At 34.6% G+C, this 23,772-nt stretch overlaps 1 protein-coding gene across 1 annotated transcript in view; it reads right to left on the reverse strand.

The window, feature by feature from the left end:
* Positions 1 to 22,071, reverse strand: part of LOC124368339 (tectonin beta-propeller repeat-containing protein-like) — a 61,882-nt gene extending 39,811 nt beyond the window's left edge. The window contains exons 1-8 of the mRNA XM_046825615.1: positions 21,842 to 22,071; positions 13,850 to 14,032; positions 12,162 to 12,314; positions 7,258 to 7,350; positions 5,958 to 6,138; positions 3,374 to 3,603; positions 1,608 to 1,775; positions 620 to 793 (exon numbers count right to left, since the gene is read on the reverse strand). Of these exons, the coding sequence (XP_046681571.1) occupies positions 620 to 793; positions 1,608 to 1,775; positions 3,374 to 3,603; positions 5,958 to 6,138; positions 7,258 to 7,350; positions 12,162 to 12,314; positions 13,850 to 14,032; positions 21,842 to 22,066 (1,407 nt within the window). The 5' untranslated portion in view covers positions 22,067 to 22,071. The remainder of the gene's footprint in view (positions 1 to 619; positions 794 to 1,607; positions 1,776 to 3,373; positions 3,604 to 5,957; positions 6,139 to 7,257; positions 7,351 to 12,161; positions 12,315 to 13,849; positions 14,033 to 21,841) is intronic.
* Positions 22,072 to 23,772: the final 1,701 nt, after the last annotated feature.

A 23,772-nucleotide genomic window follows, 5' to 3' on the forward strand; every position in this document is an offset into this window, starting at 1 on the left:
GATGTTTCGTGCATTGGTTCCAGAGTTATAACGGAACATACAAACAAACATTCGCATTTATATATACAGATTATTTGAAAACAATATTAAAAACAAATTGGTTTTAAAATGTCTGAACATTTTTAAACAATTTTTCTCATAGACCCTTAGAGTTTTACTTCTTGCGTTGTACACTTAAAATTTTGGCATTTTTTGGGAAAATATTTTGTTTTCTTATGACACTCAAATCTGTTAATCTGTTTCTCTTAATGAAAACTGATATTAGTTATTGGTTAAATATATTTGAAAAAATACAAAATAAATAATAACAATATACTTGGAATATTACCATACTTGCATGTCAAATTGTCGTGTCTTGGTGCAGATTTCTGATATGAACACAGGAGAAAATGTTTGAAAAAATTCCCTTTTTTATTAGTGGCTTCCAAACTGACATATATATTCTATTTTGTTGGATGGAGATATTAAAAAGTAAATCCTCTGAGCAAAGAACAAACATTTCACATGTGACGTCCAGGGTTTAATTCAAATTGATTCCAACAATATGCATAACAAAGTCTCCAATCATCAGCCATTACCAGTTAATATTTCAATTTTGATATTATATTCAGAGCTCGACCTGTTCTCGAGGATGGGTTGTTCGACAGCCCCGCTCTCCGAAGCCTGCCGATAGTGACGCAAGGCCGCACTGTCGGTGGAGCGTCGCCACGCCTTGCTCTGTAAACCGCAGCGAGACAGGAGCAGAGTGAGACGTCTCCTCCCCTCCTGTCAGGTCGGCCAGGCTGTTCCGATTCTGATAACAACACGACCAGTTCAGACCTGACTGGCACTTACCAACCAAACATGAAAATAATCCTGATCACAGCCAAGAAATGCTGGATAACTTACATAACAAATTTAATTAACCCTTTGATAGGCCACCTCTCTCAGTACCAAGTACTGAGGTTTTGAGGTTAAGTGGTATAGAGAGGACTTTATAGTCCTAACTTCGCCTCTAATAAAGTCATTTTTCATTTCATTTCATTTACCAAGCACTATTTCAGTGTTTACGTTCAGCTAAATAATTCATAACTTAAAAAATAATAAACATAATGAAATGTTATTTCTTTTATTACGTAGCAAGAAAACTAGGCAGCAACTTGTAATATTTGAATGATAAAAAATGTTAAAAAATTTGTAATAAAATAATATAAACAAAAATTAAATATTTACATATTTTTTTAAATTTGGAATAAAAAGTTGTAATTTTTTAATCTTGATTTATTTGTATGCAACATTTTTTGTTTCTAATGTACATGAAAAATTATTTCGGAGAGACTGAGGCCTCTGGGGGGGCTCGGAAACCATTTAAGAGAAATTGTTGAGCTGCAAGACCTAATATATGTGTTTTAGCTTTAAACAAACTACTGTGTGTAATTTAATGTTCTCTTTCAAAATTTCAGGGAGGGGAGTTTGGGCCCCCTTAGCCCCCCCCCTTATATACACCCATGCTATTATGTGCTGGCTATACACAGCCAATACGGATATTTTAATTCAGAACTGAGACCACAATTTTAGAAATGAATCTTTTTTGGTACTGGTTCATCCATAACTATTATATTGCTGACCAGAGAACTTGTGCTGTTGTGCTTGCCGGAGGGCAGGCTAGCACAGCTGCTTGCGCGGCTATACTGCGTAGCCGCGTACAGAGGACGCCATCGTCGACCTGTCATCTCCGCAGCTGTAACGCCAGCACGGTAATACACAGTGCGATCCTCACTGCCCACGCCAAACACCTGGCAACACACCGCTTGCTTGTTATATCCATCTAAGCATAACATTTAACTCTTCGCAAGCTATTAATAGATCCATTAACTTTCCTATAACACCAAGACAAGTAAAACAATGTTGTTTCATTAAGTTCAAAGCTTATTTTTATTATAGCTAAATTATAGAAGATAAAAGCAAAAAAAAGTATAAAACCGGGCATTTGACATTAAATTAGTTGCAAAATGACTATGCCTGACCAGTTCGACACGGAGGCCGAAAATGCAGAGTGGAATCCACTGACTCTGAGTGAAAAGTGAAACTTTGTATATATTGTACGTATGTAAATAAGGTAGGATTCATTTTATTTTTATTTTAACTGTCATAAATCATAAGATTATGTTTACCCATGAAAGATATTATTTCTTTAGCGATCAATCTATAAAAAAAAAACAAGAAAACAGTAACTGCGAGCATTTTTTCCTACAAAGCTATGCAACAAACAAGTTTTGAGGTAAAAGTTGGGTCAACTTTAAATTAAATATTAATTTTTACATATACAGTAGACATACTTCCTGGCCTTTAAAATTTTATCTATTTGTATTTTTTAAAACATGTGTTTTTATTTAAGTCTAAATTGTTTGTATTATTACTTTACTTTTATTTCAGTTATGTGGGTCTGACGATGTGTTCATTGAGCACGAAAGGCCTCACAAAAATAAAAATTTGTCATTTATTAGAGTGTTTGTTCATAAATTAAGCAATAAGTTATATGTTTACAGTTGTGATGTAAAACTTATTGTTAAGCACAACAGATATTTATAAAAATAATTCCAAAAAATATTTTTTTAATTTGGTTAAAATTTTTTTAAATTTGTTTTTTTTTGTTTAATTTATTGTTATTGTAATGTTCTACACATATTTTGAGTAAATTGGAATATGACTGTTTACATTTGGACCAACAGTTATGAAAGCGGATACATTATAAAAAACATTTGCATTGCTGTTGAAATAGAGCCACCAGTACAAAGTGATAACATTGCCAGTTCTATAGTTATTTTTGTGATGCTGAAAAAATAAATACTAAAGATAAATTGAGGTTGTAAAAGAACCTGCTGTACTGATGGCCGTTTTGATTAAGTCCCATAAAAAATGTTAAAAACACCTTTAAACCCTTAATTTTTAGTTGTGAATTATGGGAACTGTCTCATTTTAAAGATATGACTAACCAATGATTTTCAGGTTTTAGAAAATTTTTACTTGTAATTTAGAACAAATCTAACTTTTTTTATACTTCATCATTTAAACGTTCAAAAACTAACACACTTCCAAGAAAAACCAAACAGCATTTGGACATGTGTTGATCATGTCTGTAAATTGAGACATACGCATAATTCTATTTTTGAGGTTTAACATGGATCTTATAGAATAAAATTCAAGGTCGTTTTGCCACAGCTGACTTGTAACGCTTCTGAGATACGGAATGCATGTCCCACATCTTTAGGTTAAAGAATCGTATGTTTGAGATGCTCCTACCTTGACACGCCAATCTTGAACAATCTTTGAACGCTGAAAACAAAGGATGGACCACACTTCAAATTTATTACTTATAAAAAAATAGACAGACCTGATCGTTGGTGGCAACGGACACCATCGCCATCCCTCCCACCATCTCGACCCAACCTGAACCACGGGCGAGCTCATCGCTGGCCCCGCCCTCGGCCATCCCGCCCCTCACGCCTTTCCGCCACCACACACGGTGATCGTTGCTGATCGCCCACACGCTGTGTGTGCCCACGCTCACCCTCGTCAGTTTCAACCCCTCCTCGGGAGCAGCCACTTCCAGCCAGTGCGAACCTACCAAGTCATATTCTACATGTCATACCATTGTAACAGAAGATCGGATGTGTGATCTGTGTAATCGTGTAACTACTCAAATTACATGCTCCATTAAGATGTACTTAAATGTTTAGAATTGGGATAGGTTGATTCTAACACACACTCAATTTTTATATTCTCTTAGGACAAGAAGTTCTCCTGATTTTGAAAAAGTATTCATAGCCCACAAAGCTGTTCTGAGAGCAATAGTTGGTGCAAACTTTAAAGAGAGCTGCTGACCGCTATTTAAAAAATCTAAAATACTCACACTACCAGGTTTACATATTTTTGAACTGTTGAACTTAGTCCATAAAAATCCAAACTCCTTTGACCGATACAAAAATCAGCATAATCAAAATACTGGACACAAAAATCTTCTTGCCTTTCCAATTAATAAAACTTCTTTATTTGAAAAAAGTCCACTATACAGTGTATGGGAATTTACTGAACTACAACCTTAAGAGAACCTTTATCACTACAAGAGCTTAAAAATAATAATTTTAAAAATTGTATTAAAAATCTCCTCATATAAAAAGCTTATTACAGTGTAAATGAAATGCTGAAAGATTTTCCAAACAATAAAAATAACAATAACTAATAAATTTAAAAATCCCAACCCATGCAATTATTCATTATTACACCATATTGTTCCTTCAGTCTCTGAAAAATAAAGATGATTTGTTATTCTTTATAGAAATAATACATTATAGACAATGCATGCAGTACAAACCTGAACGCTTATAGTCACACTTTTAAAACACTTGACCATGCACCTGTTTGTATTACTTATCTAATTATTCAAATGTCAATCAATGTGCAAAGAATACTTTGAATTTGAAGCTGAGAAGTTGCACTTTGTCGTAAAAAGACCTTTGCGGTGCTTCCGGAGTGACAGGATATTCTAGATGTTTAAGGTTGCGGATAGGGGTGCCCCTGTTGAGACCCATGAGGAAGGATTTTGGGCATTAATTATTCATGTCACCTTGGAAGAAGGCGAGGCCAGCTCTTTAAAAGCCTCTCTAGTCAACGTGGGCTGGAGTGGCATGACTTTGTATGTCTAGGCTAGCAACAGCCCTTAACACTTAGGGAGCCCACCAACTCCAACAGTCATCCCCTATAGTAGACTAAACTTTTCGATCTACCCTTTTTGTCTTGACATTTGCAGTTAATGATGTGCCACTTCTGGACATCCATAGGGTTGCGCAGATATAATCGTTTTTGCTGTATTCAGTGTAGATTCAACTGGAAGGTATAGACCAGCCAAAAGTGAATTATCCTAGTGCCGACTCTCAATACAGCAGCTCTTTTTAGTCGATTTCAAGACCAATATTTTCAAAGTATTTTATTAGAAAAATTAAAAAATATTAAACAAAAACTTGAAAAGTCACAATTTCACAATACCATTACAGTAGCAGTTTAGTTATGAGTTAGAGCTGAATCTTGAATTCAATTACACTTCAAATGAGTATTTGCGGCAGTAAAAAAATACAAATGGTCACTAATTTTATTCATCACATAATTTGTATAATATTTTGTGTAGTTATATCCTTTATAGGAATATATACATATTTAAATTTTATCTGTAATAAGTATGCATGTATACTCCTATTAGATAGATATTTTAACGATAACAAAAAACCATTCAGCATAATATATTCTTAGTTATAAACAACATAGGAACCAGTACCATATTCAGAATCAAAAATCAAAACCACAATTTCGGTATTGGTATTGAAATCAATTTCGTTTGTATCGGGCCATCACTAGTTAAAAACAATTTAAAACCTATTTAAGAATGTACATTTGACAAAGTATTTATTCCTTCCTAAATGGGGTACTTTTTGAAAATATGACCATTATTATAACAAATTCGAATTTGCAATAAAACGTTTAGTATTATTTCACTTTCCAATCACAGTAGGTCTTTCCCTAAGATGTGTTGCTAAAATGGATATTAGGATGATGTGTGATTTGTTCCTCCTGCTTTCCACAAGTATTTTTTCTCAGCAAGTGATAAAGCACCAGTTTCCCCATTGTATAATAGTGCCTTGTTCAAAAGATTTTAATTTTAATGATTAATCAGATTGATTTATTGTGCAACATTTGGTACTTTCGGATTAAACGGAGGCCACCTATTCAAAAAGCACGCTGCGGCTGATGTGGTTAGGCGATTTAGGTTTACTAACCTAACCGTTAGTATTTATTATGTAACTGCCCACCCGAAATTGCTAAATCCAGTTAATTATCGGTGGCCTCCGTGTAATCAGAAAGTACCCAAAATTTCAATCCTCTCCAAGTTAATAACCTAGCGATTCTCGAGCCGAGATACTGACCAGTGGGCGAGACGCCAGTGACGCCACCACGCACCAGGGCTCGGCCGTTGAACATGATGGCCCACACCAGTCCTGTGGAGCCGCAACTGATGTTTATCACATCACAACCGGGTGGCATCGTGACGCAATTCCATCTCACACCTTCCGGCGACACTCTACTCACTCCTGACCGCCACATCACCTGTTCAAATGTCACGCATGTCAGGACGTGCAGTCTGTATTTCACAACACAAGAAATCCGATTAACTTTACGCTTGTTTATTTAGATTTCTGTCACTATTATTCTGTCTGACTTACTTCAGTGCTTGAATTGTAGCAAAAGTGTACAAAGACAACCTACGAACGTTAGCCTACAGTCTGATGATTGTCCTGAATAAAGTACAAATTAGTTGCTATAAAAGTATACTTAAGACCGTCATCTGTTCTATTAATACGTAACAAAATGCTTTATACATCAGTAGGAAAGTGGAATAATATGGCTGAAAACTAATATCATGCTTACTTTTAAAAATTTCGCTGTTTTATTACAACAGTGCTAATACTGATACACACCTGACAAAGAAAAAATAGGAATACAAAACAAACAATAATTTCAAACTAAAAAATCTAATTTTTTTACCCCCGGTTTATTAAAAATGAACAAATATTAAGAAAAGTGTGTATTTTTTTATTGCATATTTTAATTTATTGGTTAGTTTTAATCACAAAAATACAAAACATATTTGACTGTTTTTTTGTTGGTTTTCAAAAATGTCTTTTAAATTAATGAAAATCTAGATACCCCTCTTTTAAATTCATTCTATACATTATTTACACATAGTAACTCATACTAGTTTGTGAATACCTGTTTTACGATATGAGTAACCTTGAAGCAAGGAGCCGCAATAATGTAACAGTAACGTGAATCTCTGCTTACGTTACGCATCGAGCAAACTACAAATCTCAATGTAAACCGACCAGCATGCCACATCATCCAGCAGCAAAACAGTAAACTAGGTACTGATATTTATTCCACTGCATTCCCACTAGTCAAAACACCACCAGTCAAAGGTAAAAATAAAATGGGTCATTGCTGCATGACGGATTAACTCATCAGTGGCCCTTTTATTGCCAAAAGCTACTGATAAATTAACATAGTAAAAGTAGTTAAGTGATATAAGTTTATTATTGACAATGGATGATAGAGAGACGATAGATACAGTAAACAGATAATACAGGGTTGCAATTGTTTCTCATCACAAATACGCAACTCTCTACACATTTATGGTAACTAATAGGAGGATAAACGTAACTGACTCACTCTGCCGTACGCCGTGACAGCCCACACCTGCATAGATCCCGCCGCACTGCCGGGCACGTTGGTTCCTCCTATACTCACATCAATGAAGGGTTCCTGTCAAGCAAACAAGCATCTCGGTTCAAAAATCAAATAGTTTAATCGCAGTTCACAATATACATTCCATAGCAAACGTCAATTTTCATGTCTAACATTTTTTTTTTATTTATCCCACATTAAGGCGACATTCAAACTTACAACACTCAAACATCCACACCCCATTCATTCCATGCCAATTAAGCTCACTTCCGGCGCTGGAGTCAGTTTCCTCATCAAGAATCAAGAAGTTTATTGCAACAAAACATTCACAGATTTTACAACTTCAGATGTTGTGTGAACAGGTTGCTTGTCAATAATAAATACTAAATCTGTAATACAATTACATCAGAATAAAACTTACATTACATTAAAATATTACAAACATTAAAACATGTGATCGTAAAGACTGTCATGTAAAAACTCAGTTATGCTATAGTAAGCTTTACTAATTAGTAGACTTTTAACTGAGTTCTTAAAACAAGACATTTTAAGCTGTTTTGAATGAGGAGGAAGCTTATTATAAAATTTAGTTCCCATATAACTTGGTGAACTTTCAAATAATGTTAATTTGTGTACAGGAAATTGCAGTCTATCTTTAAAACGGGTGTTATACTGGTGCTCATGTTGCTTTATATTTCCTGAATTTAGACGATTATGAATAAAAATTAAACAACTATAAATATACAATGATGGAATTGTCAATATTTCTAAATCTGTAAATATTTTTTTACATGAGGTTCTTATATCCAAAAATAGCATGGTTCTTATGTATCTCTTTTGAATTTTGAGAACAGAGATAATGCCAGAGCAGCTGCCCCATATTTGTATTCCATACTGTGCTAGTGAATAAAAGCAAGAATAATAAACTATAAGCCTAGTCTTAATGTCTACCAACTCCCTTAATGTAAACATTTGGTAGCAAGCTGAACTCAGTTTTTTGTTTAAGACATCTATGTATGGTCTCCAGGACAAATTTTTATCAATAAGGAGCCCCAAAAATTTACTAAAATCTACAGCAGTCAGAGTTGTATTCTTGAAATTTATCTGAAAATTTGACAGGGTCTTGCTTTGCAATGTTTGGAATTTTACAATTTGAGTTTTATCACTATTTAGTACAAGCCCATTATATGTAAACCATTTTTCTAAATCTATGAGCGAATTAACAATTTCTGATTTAATATGTTGTCCTCGGTTACATTTTACTAGGGATGTAGTATCGTCTGCATTACAATATCAAATTATTTTTAACATTATAAGGCAGATCATTTTATAAAAACAATAAACAATAAAGGACCCAAAATAGATCCTTGTGGTACACCACTACATATGTTTGCCCATGATGATGTATGTTTTATGCCATTATTGTTGAGTAATATTCTTTGCTTCCTATCAGTAAGGAATGATTGGAACCATTCCAAAGGCTTACCTAAGATTCCATAAAATTTAAGTTTACTTACAAGTAATGAGTGATTTACAAAGTCAAAGGCCTTGGATAGGTCACAGAAAATACCAGCAGTATCCTGCGACCCATCCAAGGCCTCTAGAATTTGCTCAATCATTTCAGATGCTGCCTCAATAGTGCTGTGGCCAGAGCGAAAGCCATACTGATTTTTACAGAGGAAACCATTGTTTTCTAAATATGTACATAATTGCTTGTGGGCTATCTTTTCAAAGACCTTCGATATGCTAGGTAATATTGACACTGGCCTGTAGTTGTTAGGGTCTTGCCTTTCCCCTTTTTTAAAAACTGGTATTACATCTGCATATTTAAGTTGCGAGGGAAATTGACCGCACATGAAAGAGTGGTTAATAATTAAAGCCAGAGGTTGTGAGATGTAAAACGCAGAAGCCTTCAGCACTTGCACTGGGATCTCATCCCACGCAACGGATTTTGTGTTCCTCAGACTCATTATTACTCTATGGACTTCTTGTGCACTAACATTTTTAAAGACAAATGAGGCTTGCTTATTACAATTAAAGTTACTTAAAAGTTGAATCGCAGAGTTGATCTGTGGGTTTGCACTAATTTTATAAGTAGTATTTACAAACATAATATTGAGGTGATGAGCAATGTGCTTAGTGTCTACACAAATTTCATCTTTTATTTTGAGACTTGTACAGTCTTGTTTTTTAGTCGTACTAACACCTAACTCTGACTTCACTACATGCCACACAGCTTTACTTTTGTTTTTGGAATCACTGATATATTTACAGTTATACATTCTTTTAGCAGCAGTACAAACTTTTTTAAAAATGTGTTTGTAATCTTTTACATACTGAATAAAATTTACATCATTGCTAGATTTTGCTATTTTATGTAGTTCCCTTTTTTTCTTACTTGACTCGATTATACCATTTGTAATCCATCTCTTGTTTTTTAAAATATTTTTAGATCCACATTTAGCTTTGACAGATTTATAAAGGAAAGAAGATTCAAAACATGTCTTAAAACTGCTAAGAAAACTATTGAAATTCTCCTGCACAGTGCTTAATTGACAAACATTCCATGATGTATTGCTAATACAGTCAACCATACCAGCAATATTCTGAGCTGTAAATATCCTTTTTCTAGTGGAACCTTTTTGTGCTGTAAAATCATTCTTACAATCAACTGATATTAATAAGGCTCTATGGTCAGATAAACCTAGCTCAATATTTAATAGTTTACTTTGCTTAACTCTATTATTGGTAATAATGTTGTCTATACATGACATAGTTTCTTTAGTTACTCTAGTTGGCATTTTAAAATTGTAAGTATACCCATATGAAATCAGTAAATTTAAAAACTTATTTTGTAAATTGTAATCTCTGCATGACTCCAAAATATCAATATTAAAGTCTGATGTTATATAAACCTGGTTTCTCTTAGATTCTCTTTTTAGTGCCTTAAATAGTTTTTCAAGTTTAATCAAAAAGCCATCTACATTGGACTTATTTGTGTTATGATAAATTGAAATAACAAGTTGGCTCTCATTAGGGATTGCTATACAACAACTCTCAAAAACGAAATCTTCTTTGAGAGAAACAATCAAATCATTTCTTTCAATAAACCGTGTACCTTTTTTAACTAAAATACAGGAACCTCCTCTAGTACTACTTACCCTAATATAGTGAGAAGCCAATACAAAACATTCAAAAGTATTCAAATTTGATAGCTGAGAGCTGTTCAACCAGTGCTCATTGAGACTAATGACTTTAATGGGAAATTTATTTACAAACATTTGTAATTCTGTTAACTTTGTAAAGGACAGAAGACCTTGAACATTGTAATGAAGTAACCAGTTATTTCTATTAACAAAAGTATTTTCTAATATGTCTAAGTTATCAATATAATTCTCATAATCATCTACATTGTACATTTAGTCTAAAACCAACTTCAACTCTGTAATACTATTTAAAATAATTTTATTACTATCGCTACTCCTCATTTTTGTTTTAAAGGGGGCCAAACATTTAGGTTTAAAGGGTTGGTTTGATTGACATCACTGACACTAGAGAGCCTATCCGAAGATGTTTGTTTCTCCTTCTCTTCATCATCGCGTGGTCTCCCAGTCGAATGCCAGAAACTCATCAACACTGTAAAAAGCATTTAAAGCCAGGCAGAGTTTGATATGGGTTTTTAACACCTTGGGCGTTAAGGCCTTTTTAATTGAGTTTGGCAATCTGTTTATAAAATGAACAGCCTGCCTGTGAAGATAAATGTTCATAAACTACCGTTCTGTGCATTCCCGAACGAAAGTTATCTCTTTGTGCTTCTTTCCTCATATTCATGTATGTCTCGTACTCAGGTTAAAGCACATTTTGACAAACAATATACAGTTGTTTCCAAGATGTAGAGACATGACAATCAACAGATGCAAATTATTAAACGCTGTCATGCACGACTCTCTGAAGTTAAAAACTAGCGATAATGGGAATTGCTTTATTTTGTAATTTGAAAACACAATGTTGAAAACAAATTATTTTCTTTATCTGAAATTGGAAGATTGGGAAATTAACCATTTCCAAATAGTAATAATGCTATTGTGTGACCTCAATTCATGACTATTATAGGCCCGTACTGATGATGTATATTAACAATTCCCACACGCCGTAGACGGATATATCAGAATGGTACACTTTGGCCAAAACGCCAAACACGAGTATATCTGATATTACACATTGTGTCTCTTAGTGAGCTTTTTAGTTCACCAAAGACCTTTGAAATGCCCGGTGCACGCTCCATGCCTATCGCAATTGATAAGGAAGTATTTATAGATGACATTAACTCCGTGGCAGGGGGAAGGGGGTGCCCTTTGTCTAGTGCCATCCACCTGCTCATCTGTTTTATGTGTCCTACAGAGCCATAACCAAATACATCCCTTGTTTGCCCAAATGATAAGATAAGATGACAGACCTTATCTGTGAAACCTTAGAAAAGGAAATGCTCTAATAACTAGTAGTTTATATAATTTATCAGTTTTATAACTTGCACCAAGAATCTGAGTTTAGATAAAATTTATAGTATGGTAAACTGTTATTTTTAGATTTTGAACAATAGATACGCTAATTTTAACTAAAATTCCTTGTTTAATATTTTTTTGCGTTTACCTCTTATAGCATATTTATAATCAAAATTATCTTTGAACTTTAAGAAAAATATATTTTATAGATGTCTTGGCGTTATAGGGAAATCAATGAATTTATTAGTGACGTGTGAAGTGTTAAAAGAAATAATCTCAACCTTGTTTTACGTCATCTTTAATATTCAAAATAACATTAAAACAAAGAACAATAAAAGCAACAACATATACAAATTGACAAAGGATTAACATGTATATGTGGCGAACCTGTGTGGGATCCTTGTGAAGAGGCGCGATGGCACACCAAGAGTTGATAGCAGCATATCGGCGGTAACGTACCCACTTGCGGCGGCGCACACACGACGACCACTGTTTCTGGCTGTGGTATGTTGCGGGGAAGTCTACTGCATACGTCCAACCCTAACAACAAAACAAACCAAAACAACGATAAACGAGGACCCAACAGAATATAACTAAGAGGTACTGCACAGACGGGCGGACTGCCCATTGTTACAAATGTTGAGTATAGCTTCATTTCTGCCATAGCTGAAAACTGCCCTTTGGTCTTTTGACCCTTAGTTCACAGTTCAAATAAGTTTATTTATCAATAATTTGTAATTGATCTTAAAAACGTGTTTTTAAGATCATTTGGTTATTTTTACATTAGATGTTAAAGGTTTAATAGTCAGTTTCAGTGTTGGATTTTAATTACAATAACAGCTGCTCAAATACTGTGACATTATGAGCCATTTATTGTGCATGTATAATACAAAACCTTCCACTAAATAGTTATTTCTTAAAAAAATTTACAAGAGCGGTATCCCTGAAAAGAAAAAAGTTATTTAAAAACTGTGTTGTGTCTTATAAAGTTTTGATAAAATTAGTGCTTTATTAGATATTTTATCAAACAAAAATTAAATGGCCGCCATTTTGAAAATATTAATACTAATTTAAAAATATATTTTCTGACATGTAAAACCTTCTAACATGGTAACCTTCGAGAGGTCCAAGACGTCAAACTTTGGACCTGAGTTATAGAGACAGCAGAGGTTCAAATCTCGTCTGCGATCACAACACTTTATCAGTACCATTGACTTTATACTGTATCGACTCTCACGCTTATTATGTTTCATAAAATCCTAACACAGACCAGTGGCCCATAAGTATGGGCAGAAAAAGGCTTAAAATGGGATTGGCCTCTCCTTAAAAAGGTTTGAATAGTCGGAAGATAAAAATCTTACATTCTTCTTCTAGGGGTGGCCTATTGCTATGCACTTAAGCCTCAAGGGCCTTTTGTGCACCCCGAAGACAATCTATGCCAAAAACAATCGATCAAGTCCTCCTGGGGAAATTCATTACCCTTGTCCAAACTACCAAAATCCCTTTCTATTACAGAGCAGTCAAAATGCAAGTGTTCAGCAGTTTCCTCCTGCTTGTCACACATTCTACAGAGCGGATCCTCCCGAAGGATACCGACTCTGTGAAGATACTTCCTTAGGTGACCATGTCCCGTAATCTGACCCACATCCTGAAAAGACACCGATCTACTTAGTGAGAGAAGGTCAGACGCCACCCTGGAGGAAGGCAACCGTAGAACCATTCTGTTCATTCTCAGACCCGAATGCAGCCTCCACCTTCTCTCATGTTCAGTGTGAGCCCATTCCGAGACAGCCCCAAAGGATTCACACCTAAAAATGCTACAAAACGGCTGAGGTCCCATCATATTGGACACTGAGTAAAGTTAGTCAGTACATCAGCTCTTACATTCCCTGAGATCCCCTCATGACCAGGAACCCAACAGCCACATTGTTGATTCTGGCAAGGGAAGAAACGACTTGATAGCAACCCAACGTTTTCAATGCTGCTTGGCTTACATAAGCAATAAGTGAAAATCCTATACCTTACATTGATAGTAATGTCACTGTAACCACTTTACAGGCAAAGTCAATACGTACATCATCATCCAACTGTTGTCCATCCAGAGTAGTCTCTATGTGCCAGTCACCCTCCCACTGCCATGCCATGGATGGCAACCGGATCTGGTCCAGGCGTCGCTCCGTCAGCCCATCCTTGGTGGACCAGCGGAACCGATCCGTCGGCAGCATGTGCTTCCCGAATCCATGGATTGGTGACCATCTCTGACCACAAAAAACACACTCCATCTTAATCTTAATGATAGGTTAAGAAAAATTAAACTCAGCATGCTTTCAAATGCTTATTTTGAGACATACCATAGATTTCAAAACACGTTTAATCATATTTATGCTTATTTTTATTCAACTCTTTAGTATGGGATTGAGTTCTGGGGGTTAAAAAAAAAGTGATAACATTTTTTAATTTCAGAAGAAATTTTTAAGAATAATGACATTTTTATCTTGGAAGGCTACTTGTAAGGCTATCTTTAATGAATAAAAAGATTTGAATGTACTAAGCCTAATAACTTTCAAAACCCTATTAACAGTGCAGTTTAATTATGACAATCTTTGTAATGAAAACCATAAACACAATCATAATACTAGTTACAAAACTAATTTTCAATATCCCAGGCATCATCTGAAAGTGGTGGAGAAGACACCATCATACATGGAGAAAACACTTTTCAACAAACTACCTTTAACGTTTAAGGAATTATTGTATTCAGGTGCATTTAAGAGATAGCATTTAGGAAATGTTATTTAAAAAAACCATATTATAATACAAGTGAGTTTTAAATGAAGTTTTTAAAATTGTATGCACTGTATTACTGTTTATTAATGTGGATTTTTGTATTTTTAAGTAGGTCTGTAAGTTAACATAATTGTTGCTTTTGTATGTTAAGTAAATTAATGCCTTATTTTATTGTATGTGTTTTATTGCTGTTTTGTGTTTTATTGTATTGTATGTTTGGTTGTTTGAAAATGTCAACTACTCATACAAGAGTAGTGTAACTGTTTTATAGCTGTGCTGTATTGTGAAATGTTTTAATTTAGTTCAAACTACGCAGTACATGAATATTTTAGGCGATTTGACTCCATGATTCTGAAGTTAAGATAGCACCCCAGTGCTACCACAATCTGACAAATCTTGAATATTTGAATTGTTGACAAGTGAGAGAAACTGGTATTTTCTGTTTTTACAGTGTATTTTGTTCAGGTATATACATGAATGTTGTGCCATGTTATGGTTTGTGGTTCTTCTGAGTGCTACCAATCAACCTCAGATATGCACCTGTATATTGTGCATTGCTATAGTTTGTGGTTCTTCTGACTGCCATCAACCTCAGATATGCACCTGTATGTTGTGCCATGTTATGGATTGTAGTTCTTCTGAGTGCTACCAATCAACCTCAGATATGCACCTGTATATTGTGCATTGCTATAGTTTGTGGTTCTTCTGACTGCCATCAACCTCAGATATGCACCTGTATGTTGTGCCATGTTATGGTTTGTAGTTCTTCTGAGTGCTACCAATCAACCTCAGGTATGCACCTGTATATTGTGCATTGCTATAGTTTGTGGTTCTTCTGACTGCCATCAACCTCAGATATGCACCTGTATATTGTGCATTGCTATAGTTTGTGTTCTTCTGACTGCTCTCAACCTCAGATATACACCTGTATGTTGTGCCATGTTATAGTTTGTGTTCTTCTGACTGCTCTCAACCTCAGATATGCACCTGTATGTTGTGCCATGTTATAGTTTGTGTTCTTCTGACTGCCATCAACCTCAGGTATGCACCTGTATGTTGTGCCATGTTATGGTTTGTGGTTCTTCTGACTGCCATCAACCTCAGGTATGCACCTGTATATTGTGCATTGCTATACGAGGGGGTACCAAAAAAAAACCGGAATTATTTTATAAAAATTATATATTATCAAATTTTTTACAATACGACCTTATCTCCTTCAAAATAATCTCCATTACAACTAATACACTTGTCCCAACGGTATTTCCATTGATCAAAACATTTTTTGTAGTCATCTTTAAAAATGGCTGCAAGCTCGAGCTTCGTTTTTTTCTTAACCTCTTCAACGCTGTCAAATCGTTGACCTTTCAAGCCTCTTTTCATGTGTGGAAATAAAAAAAAGTCGCATGGAGCGAGGTCAGGCGAGTAAGGTGCGTGGGGCAGCGGAACCATGCCGTTTTTGGCTAAAAACTGCCTAACTGAGATGGCTGTGTGTGCCGGTGCGTTGTCGTGGTGGAAGAACCAGTCTCCAGTCTGCCACAAATCGGGTCTTTTCTGGCGAACACTGTTGCGCAATCTTCTTAAAATCTCCAAATAAAATGTTTGGTTGACAGTCTGACCTGGAGGAACAAACTCAGAATGAACAATGCCTTTCGCATCAAAAAAGCAAATCAACATGGTTTTGATGTTTGATTTGACTTGCCGACATTTTTTTGGACGAGGTGAAGATGGCGACTTCCATCGGCTTGACTGTTGCTTCGTTTCTGGGTCATAACCATAGCACCATGACTCATCACCAGTAATTACCTTTTCCAGAAAATCGGGATCATTTTCGAGATGTTCTTTCAGAAGGCGGCAAGTTTCAACTCGATGTGCCTTTTGATGGTCAGTCAGAAGTCGAGGAACAAATTTGGCAGCAGCCCTTTTCAGTCCTAAATCTCCTGTTCAAATTCGCTGAACCGAGCTCCAAGTTAACCCACTACTCTCTGATAGTTCCTCAATTGTCTGTCGACGGTCGGTGAGCACAAGTTCACGAATTTTCTCAACATTTTCGTCCGTTCGAGAGGTTGATGGACGTCCAGAACGAGGTTTGTCTTCAATCGACATGTCGCCATTTTTAAATCGAGCGAACCACTCGTAGACCTGAGTTTTCCCCATAGCATCATGTTTGTAAGCTGTATTCAACATTAAAATAGTTTCTGCAGCATTTTTACCAAGTAAAAAAACAAAATTTCACAGCTGCACGTTGTTCACTTAAACTTGCCATGACAAAAAACGAAACAAGAACAAAACAGGGTTAGCGAAAACAGTCTCTACGAACGAACAGAATGCACTAGGACAACGGAACTGGGGTCACTGAGCTCGCAATGGGTTGCGCGACACACGCCTAGCGGCAGGAATGTGTACTACACGCTGCCGGCTGCCAGCAATACAATTCCGGTTACTTTTGGGTACCCCCTCGTAGTTTGTGTTCTTCTGACTGCTCTCAACCTCAGGTATGCACCTGTATGTTGTGCATTGCTATAGTTTGTGTTCTTCTGACTGCTCTCAACCTCAGGTATGCACCTGTATGTTGTGCATTGCTATAGTTTGTGTTCTTCTGACTGCTCTCAACCTCAGGTATGCACCTGTATGTTGTGCATTGCTATAGTTTGTGGTTCTTCTGACTGCTCTCAACCTCAGGTATGCACCTGTATATTGTGCATTGCTATAGTTTGTGTTCTTCTGACTGCTCTCAACCTCAGATATGCACCTGTATGTTGTGCCATGTTATAGTTTGTGTTCTTCTGATTGCCATCAACCTCAGGTATGCACCTGTATGTTGTGCCATATTATGGTTTTTGGTTCTTCTGACTGCCTGTAATATATGATGGACTTTTTGAAGTAAAATTTTTTCAGTTTTATTTTTTACTTTGGTGGGGTTATTGCCATATTGATTTGTGCTTGCTTAACCTTATTCAGTTTGTTGACACCTGAATAAGAAGATAATTTCCAATCCTCAAACATAATGTTAACACATTACAGCGGTAAATTTCCAGAATCCTGTCAATCATGTAATTGAAGTACAAAATTTACTAGTAAAATTTAAAAATTTTGCATGTAAGATTGGCTCTTTCTGGTATTATTTGATTTTACACAAAATTATTGATTTATAATAATTCTCTGTGGATGTATGTAATACCTTGACACTTTTTAATTTAAATGAATAGAATATACTAATTATAATACATAATTACAACAGAAATTTCAGTTTGGCAGATTAGAATTTAGAACATTAAAAATGAGGAAGAGAAAGATTGTACATCTTTAACCATTATTAAAGAGCATGTGATTCTACTGTTTTCTTTGATAGCACCATAGCTCCAGTGGCATAGGTCTACTCCACACAGAACATTGGTTGTAAAGATAATCATTCTCCCCAGGACGGTTCACTTCTGGTTGGTTTAAACCTTCCAGTTGAACCCACACTGGGTACAGCAAAACTGAGGTGTCACTTAAATCTGGGCAACCTTATGGATGTCCATGAGCGGCACATCGTTAACCGCAAATGTTGAGATTCTGGGATGCAAGGGTAGATCGATAGGTCCAGTCTACTGTGGGAAATGACTGTTGGAATTGATGGGGTTCCCTAAGAGTCAAAGGTTCTTGCCAGCCTAAACATAAGGGCAGGCTACCCCCTGCATGCTTTGACTGGAGAGGCTGGTTCAGAGCTGGCTACCCCTTCTTCCGAAGGGACATGACTGAGATTAATGCCCTAAGTTCTTCAGAATGGATCTCGATAAGAAGGGAAGGCAGCGCTAAGGTCCTTTTAGGACTAGGTGCAATTTTCTAAGCTACTTGTCCTGAGATAATAAAAAAAAAAAAAAAAAAAAAACAATCATTTAAGTAAGCATATTAATAGTCTTTTAGCTTTAATACTCAAAACTTTCAACAATTCTGCATTTGCTACTGCCGTACCCAGTTACAGGGGGCACAGAGAATACTTTGAAAATATAGAAATCAGTAGTTATTTATAAGTTGGATTTTGATTGAACTTTCGGTAGTAAATGACAGCTTTACGCAAAACTAAAAATTTGCCTCAAATGAGGTACTAGCACAGGAGCCTCAATGAGGCTTTATTATTCATAGAAATGCAATGGTAAAAGATCCAATGAATTTTAACCCTTTTTTGTATTTAAAAAAAAGGATAGAATAAATATTTTCTATGAGTAGCTGATGCTATTAACATAGTTTTTTATTTTATGAAACGTGCATGCCATGTTACATTTTTTATAGTAATTAGTATTAGTTTTTATGAATTGTGAATGTCATGTCATGTTTTTTTGGTGATAAGTATTAGTTTTTTACAAATTGTGAATGCCATGTGACGTTTTTGTTGGTAATTAGTATTAGTTTTTATGAATTGTGAATGTCATGTCATGTTTTTTTGGTGATAATTATTAGTTTTTATGAAATTATAAATGCCATGTCATGTTTTGTTGGTTATTTGTATTAAGTTTTATGAATCATGAATGCCATGTCACGTTTTTGTTGGCTATTAGTATTAAGTCTCTGAAAATAAATACAAGTACAAAGGGACAACAGGGTCCAGAAAATTCAATTGGAAAGGGTTAAAATAGAATCAGTGAAAGTCAAACAGTTGTCTGTCAATACAAAAAAAATCACAAGTGGAATTAGTTACTTGTATTACTCAGTAGTACAGCACTATCATTGATAAGAAGTATTTATCAGCAGCAGTGCTGTTGATAATGCAATTATTTCCAACGCAATCCATGGAAACACAAACTGTCCTTGTTATTACTATTAATGAGAAGCTTAAAACAATGTTAAGTGTATTGTTGTTGTCTGAAATTGAGCAAAGATTTTGGAAAAATGAATAGTTTATTCAATGCCAATTTCACAGCAAACAATAATCTTTTTATTGCCAAGAATACTTTTGTTCGTGTTATGGATCATAAGTTCACTTTTATATGACAATAATATTGCAACTCTATAAACGAAATTTTTGGAAGGACTTGATAAAGGTTGTACATACTAAGTTGTATTAAAAATACCTTATATATTGAAAATTGAGCGTAGTTCTATTTTACTTAGTTTTTGTCTGTTCTTGATTTTGCAAAAAGATTTTAAAATTTTTTATCCAGTTTACTTTCCTTTTAGTACAGCATCTGGGATCTAACACTGTTACAGACGACCCGTAGAATCTGGTGTCGTGTTCGTCTGAAGGGATCCAAAAAAAGTTGTTGACGAAGTAGCCAATAATCCCATGGGAAACCAGTTCCACCCTGAGTGGTGAACCAAAATTATTACCAGAAAACCAAATATTGGTCAGAGGGGACCTCACATGGGCTGAGACGTCTAGCCAATGAGAGACCTATGGGCTGAGACGTCTAGCCAATGAGAGACCTAGAATCACCCGGGGTGTGACATGGTACGGGAGACTCCGCCTCCTCAACAGAGTTCTTAAGTTCTTATTCTTGTTCAGGTTCTTGTCCAAGTCTTCAATAGAAGTCATTGTTTCAGTAGACAGCTAGTTTAAGTTAGGCCTCACACAGTATGTTGAGTCTTACTTAATAGTAAGGCCATATCATTGATAGGTCTATTAATTTATTTACATTCTCATGGTCATCTCTGTTATAATCAAGTTTTTTATTTGTTTTTTAACAATAAATGATTCACTTAAGTGAATTGGTGTAACCGACTTTGTCATCCTACCTTAAAAAGTTTTACATGAAACTTTCCTTATAGAACCAAACACCAAATGTGATTACAGTCTTCACTAAACAATTTTGTAAAGAGATGTCCGGATACACAGGTATAAAAATAATTACCGAGCCAGTTCTCCTAGCACCTAAGTCTGTGTACAAAGATTTAAATGACACAGCAGAACTGCTACTACGCTGCTTTCACAGAAAGACCCAGAATTAAAATTTATGTGAATTTTAATGCTTGCATTTTGCAAAGAATTCTTAAAGATGAGTTTGTATGCACAAAAACTTGAAAGGTTGGAGTGGCAAACTCTGTTTTTTTTTGTTTTGAATGTCATTCTACCATACACCTAAGTTAGTATAATCAAGCTAGTAGTATAAACTAGTAGCTATAAAGTTATTACTGATAAACACGTAACTTTCAACCTAAAGTCGAAATTGAAATTGAATTGAGAAGAGCTCTTCCTACAAAACACTTCAATAGTCACATACAAAAGACGAGGTATGGGATACTCTCACCTTAATTATTAAACTTATAACTCTTCTTATCAATTTAAAATTTTAATGTTGTTAACTACTTTTATATTTTTTTAACGGTAAATTCAATCTGCTGTTTTAAAACTTGATGATATTATTTTTATTTTTTTCTACCTATCAGTAAACTATTATTTTTACTCTTATCGTACAGTTGATGTGTGAATAGTTAGAAATGAATGTTCTAAAGAATATGCCTTAGAGGTTTTGTTCTTTTGTTTGTTGTCAAAATATTACTAAAAATAAGTCAGTGCCAAAAAAATTTGAAACTTTAAACTATTAGCAATTCAATACCACTAGTGAATTTTAACACACATTCCAATAATTAATGTTTTTTCTTCTTTAACATGACCCTCAAGCCCAGTGATATAAACAGACTTCACAAATATAAACAGAAAGTAATGTTATTAGAATTAGACATTTAGTTTTTAAGAAAATACAAGAAAAACAACACTTTTCCAAAATTTATTTAAGTTAACATACCAATCAGATATAAAACTATAGATAAAGACCTAGAGAATTCTACATTAAATACTAAATTGGTTCAATCTTAAAATAAATAAAACGTTTACTCTAAGCAAGAAAACTTATCATTGCAAGCTTTATAATTACACTTGGAAATAACTAAAAATTTGCCAACTTATTGATAAAAAAAATGTATCAATCATGAATTTTTTCAAGAAACTTATCTTAATATTCTTGAAAGTATTGAGTTTAAAATATAAAAAGAAACAACAAAAGTTAGAAAATAAATTTATACTGGCTAACCATTTTTCCAAATCCTTACCATAGGTTATTTTTGAACTCATTGTTTAGAAAAATGTAAATATTTATTCATTTGTGAAGTTGCCTGACGATAAAATCCTTGATTCTGAAAGGCCTTGCAAAAGTAAATTCATTATTAGAATATGTGTTGTAATTCAGTAGTGGTATTAAATTAAAATATTTCAAATACTCCAAGAATCTTCAACAAGAAATAGTATTTACTCATCGTTGATCTGAACATCATCATGAAGGCCTAATCTCAAAAATGGATGTCACCTGGTTCTCATACGTCTCTTCTTTGATCCGGATGGGGATATCCAGTCCGTGGGCATGGACATAGATCTGTCGATCACTGCCCACCGCCCACAGGAAGTTCGGGACCGCCGACACCTGCTTGAACTCCAGGCCCAAGTACTGGAACTCCCTCCACTTAGTTCCGTTTGTCGACAGACCAAATATCTTCCCCTCATTGTTGACCGCAAACAGCATGGAACTCGGCATTCTGGAAATTAAATGGAAACATCCGTATACTAGTGTAATTAAAAATATTACACAAACTGGGAAATGAAATGAAAATAATCTTTATTCATATGTTGCATTTTCATATACAAAGAATGGCGTCAATGTTAGATATTCTACATAAAATAAAACAATCTAATGAAAGTTAGTTTAGCATGCTGTACAAGTTATATTCAACAAATTTCACCTGGTTCAGATTTGATATAAAAATATATGGCGAAAAGAAATACATTGATGAGTATTACTGATTATATATTATGATTATTAAAATTAAGCATTTTTTAAAAATGAAAATAAGATAAGTAACAGTTTTTTTAGGTCCCCAGTAAGAAACTCTTCCAAAATAGTGGCCTCCAGATAATGCCCAAGGACCATTACTGTTAGACCGTTCAACCACCAGAGCCTTTTATGAGATTTAAAAAAGTTTCAGTCTTTCCCAACTTTAATAAAATTGGTTGTTTTTTAATTTAATTTTTAAGCATTTTCCTTAAAAAAAAAAAAAAAAATACTGTGGAGTCTGTAAATTGAACAATTAGGCTACGTACATTAAGGAAAAGCAATGGAACATTCACAAATAATCTTTCGAAAATTGTAGAATTTGCAATGTTCCTTTCAGAATCATCTGCACCAGCAGAGCTTGTTTTCTCCATTATGGGGAATATCCTAAATGGTTGATGGACTGAGGAAGGCTTTCAATTTCCGTAGTCAGAGAACTGTTAAATGTAAATAAATTCAAACACGTTGTGTTTAGGCTTTTATGAGAAAATGAAACATGATGAACAGTTCCTTTCGAAGGTAAAAAAAACAAACATTGTATGCTAACTGAGTAATTAGCCACAAATACAATGTTGATGTAAATGTGTTATTTATGTCACAACAAGCTGTCAGCCATGTTCATCCTTCAAAGTAGTTAAAACTAACTAAATGTAACACTGTTTTGTTCGTTACATTGGGTAGAGTACGATAAGAGGACCCGGTTTTCCACATCGATATTGTAAAATGATCTTACTTTTAATTAAAACTATCAATATAATGAACCAATAATGAATTTTTTAAACAATAACTAAATTGTATCAATTTTAAACACTTTCATATAAGCAAATTTTTGTATAGACAATAACACAGTAAAATTTGGGGAGGACTGTGAAACGAAGTTTAAAATGTAGCGTTTCAGCCGACCTGCTTGCAGGACCTCTATGTGAGAATGTGTACAGAAGAGAAGTAATGTTTTCTAAAGAGGATGCTTTCCAACCACTTCTTGAAAGCGGTTTATCATTGCTACCCAGGGGGAAACATAAAATGGTAATGCATCTTTCATATTTATTGCTATAAATGTTTATTATGTTTTTGTAATTTTGTTATTACTTATGAGTTTTTCCTATTTCCAGTTCTAATTCTTTGTTCGATCACTATAGCTCCTTTATTATTTATGAGATTTTCACTATGTGTATTATATTAATTTCAAATATGATTGTTATTATGACTATAGATATGTTGATATGGTTGATAGACTCATATCGTTAATTATACTGGTCGATATATAAACCGGATCCGCATATCGAACTCTACCTGTTAAATTTAATAAATACCCAAAGCTTCTAAGATAGGTTTTTTATTCATCATTAAATTAATAATGTTTAGATATAAACAGCTGAACGTTACTTTAATTTGAAATATAATATATAAAA

The sequence above is a fragment of the Homalodisca vitripennis genome, chromosome 8 (genome assembly GCF_021130785.1).
Source record: "Homalodisca vitripennis isolate AUS2020 chromosome 8, UT_GWSS_2.1, whole genome shotgun sequence".
In the NCBI taxonomy this organism is placed as follows: Eukaryota; Metazoa; Arthropoda; class Insecta; order Hemiptera; family Cicadellidae; genus Homalodisca; species Homalodisca vitripennis.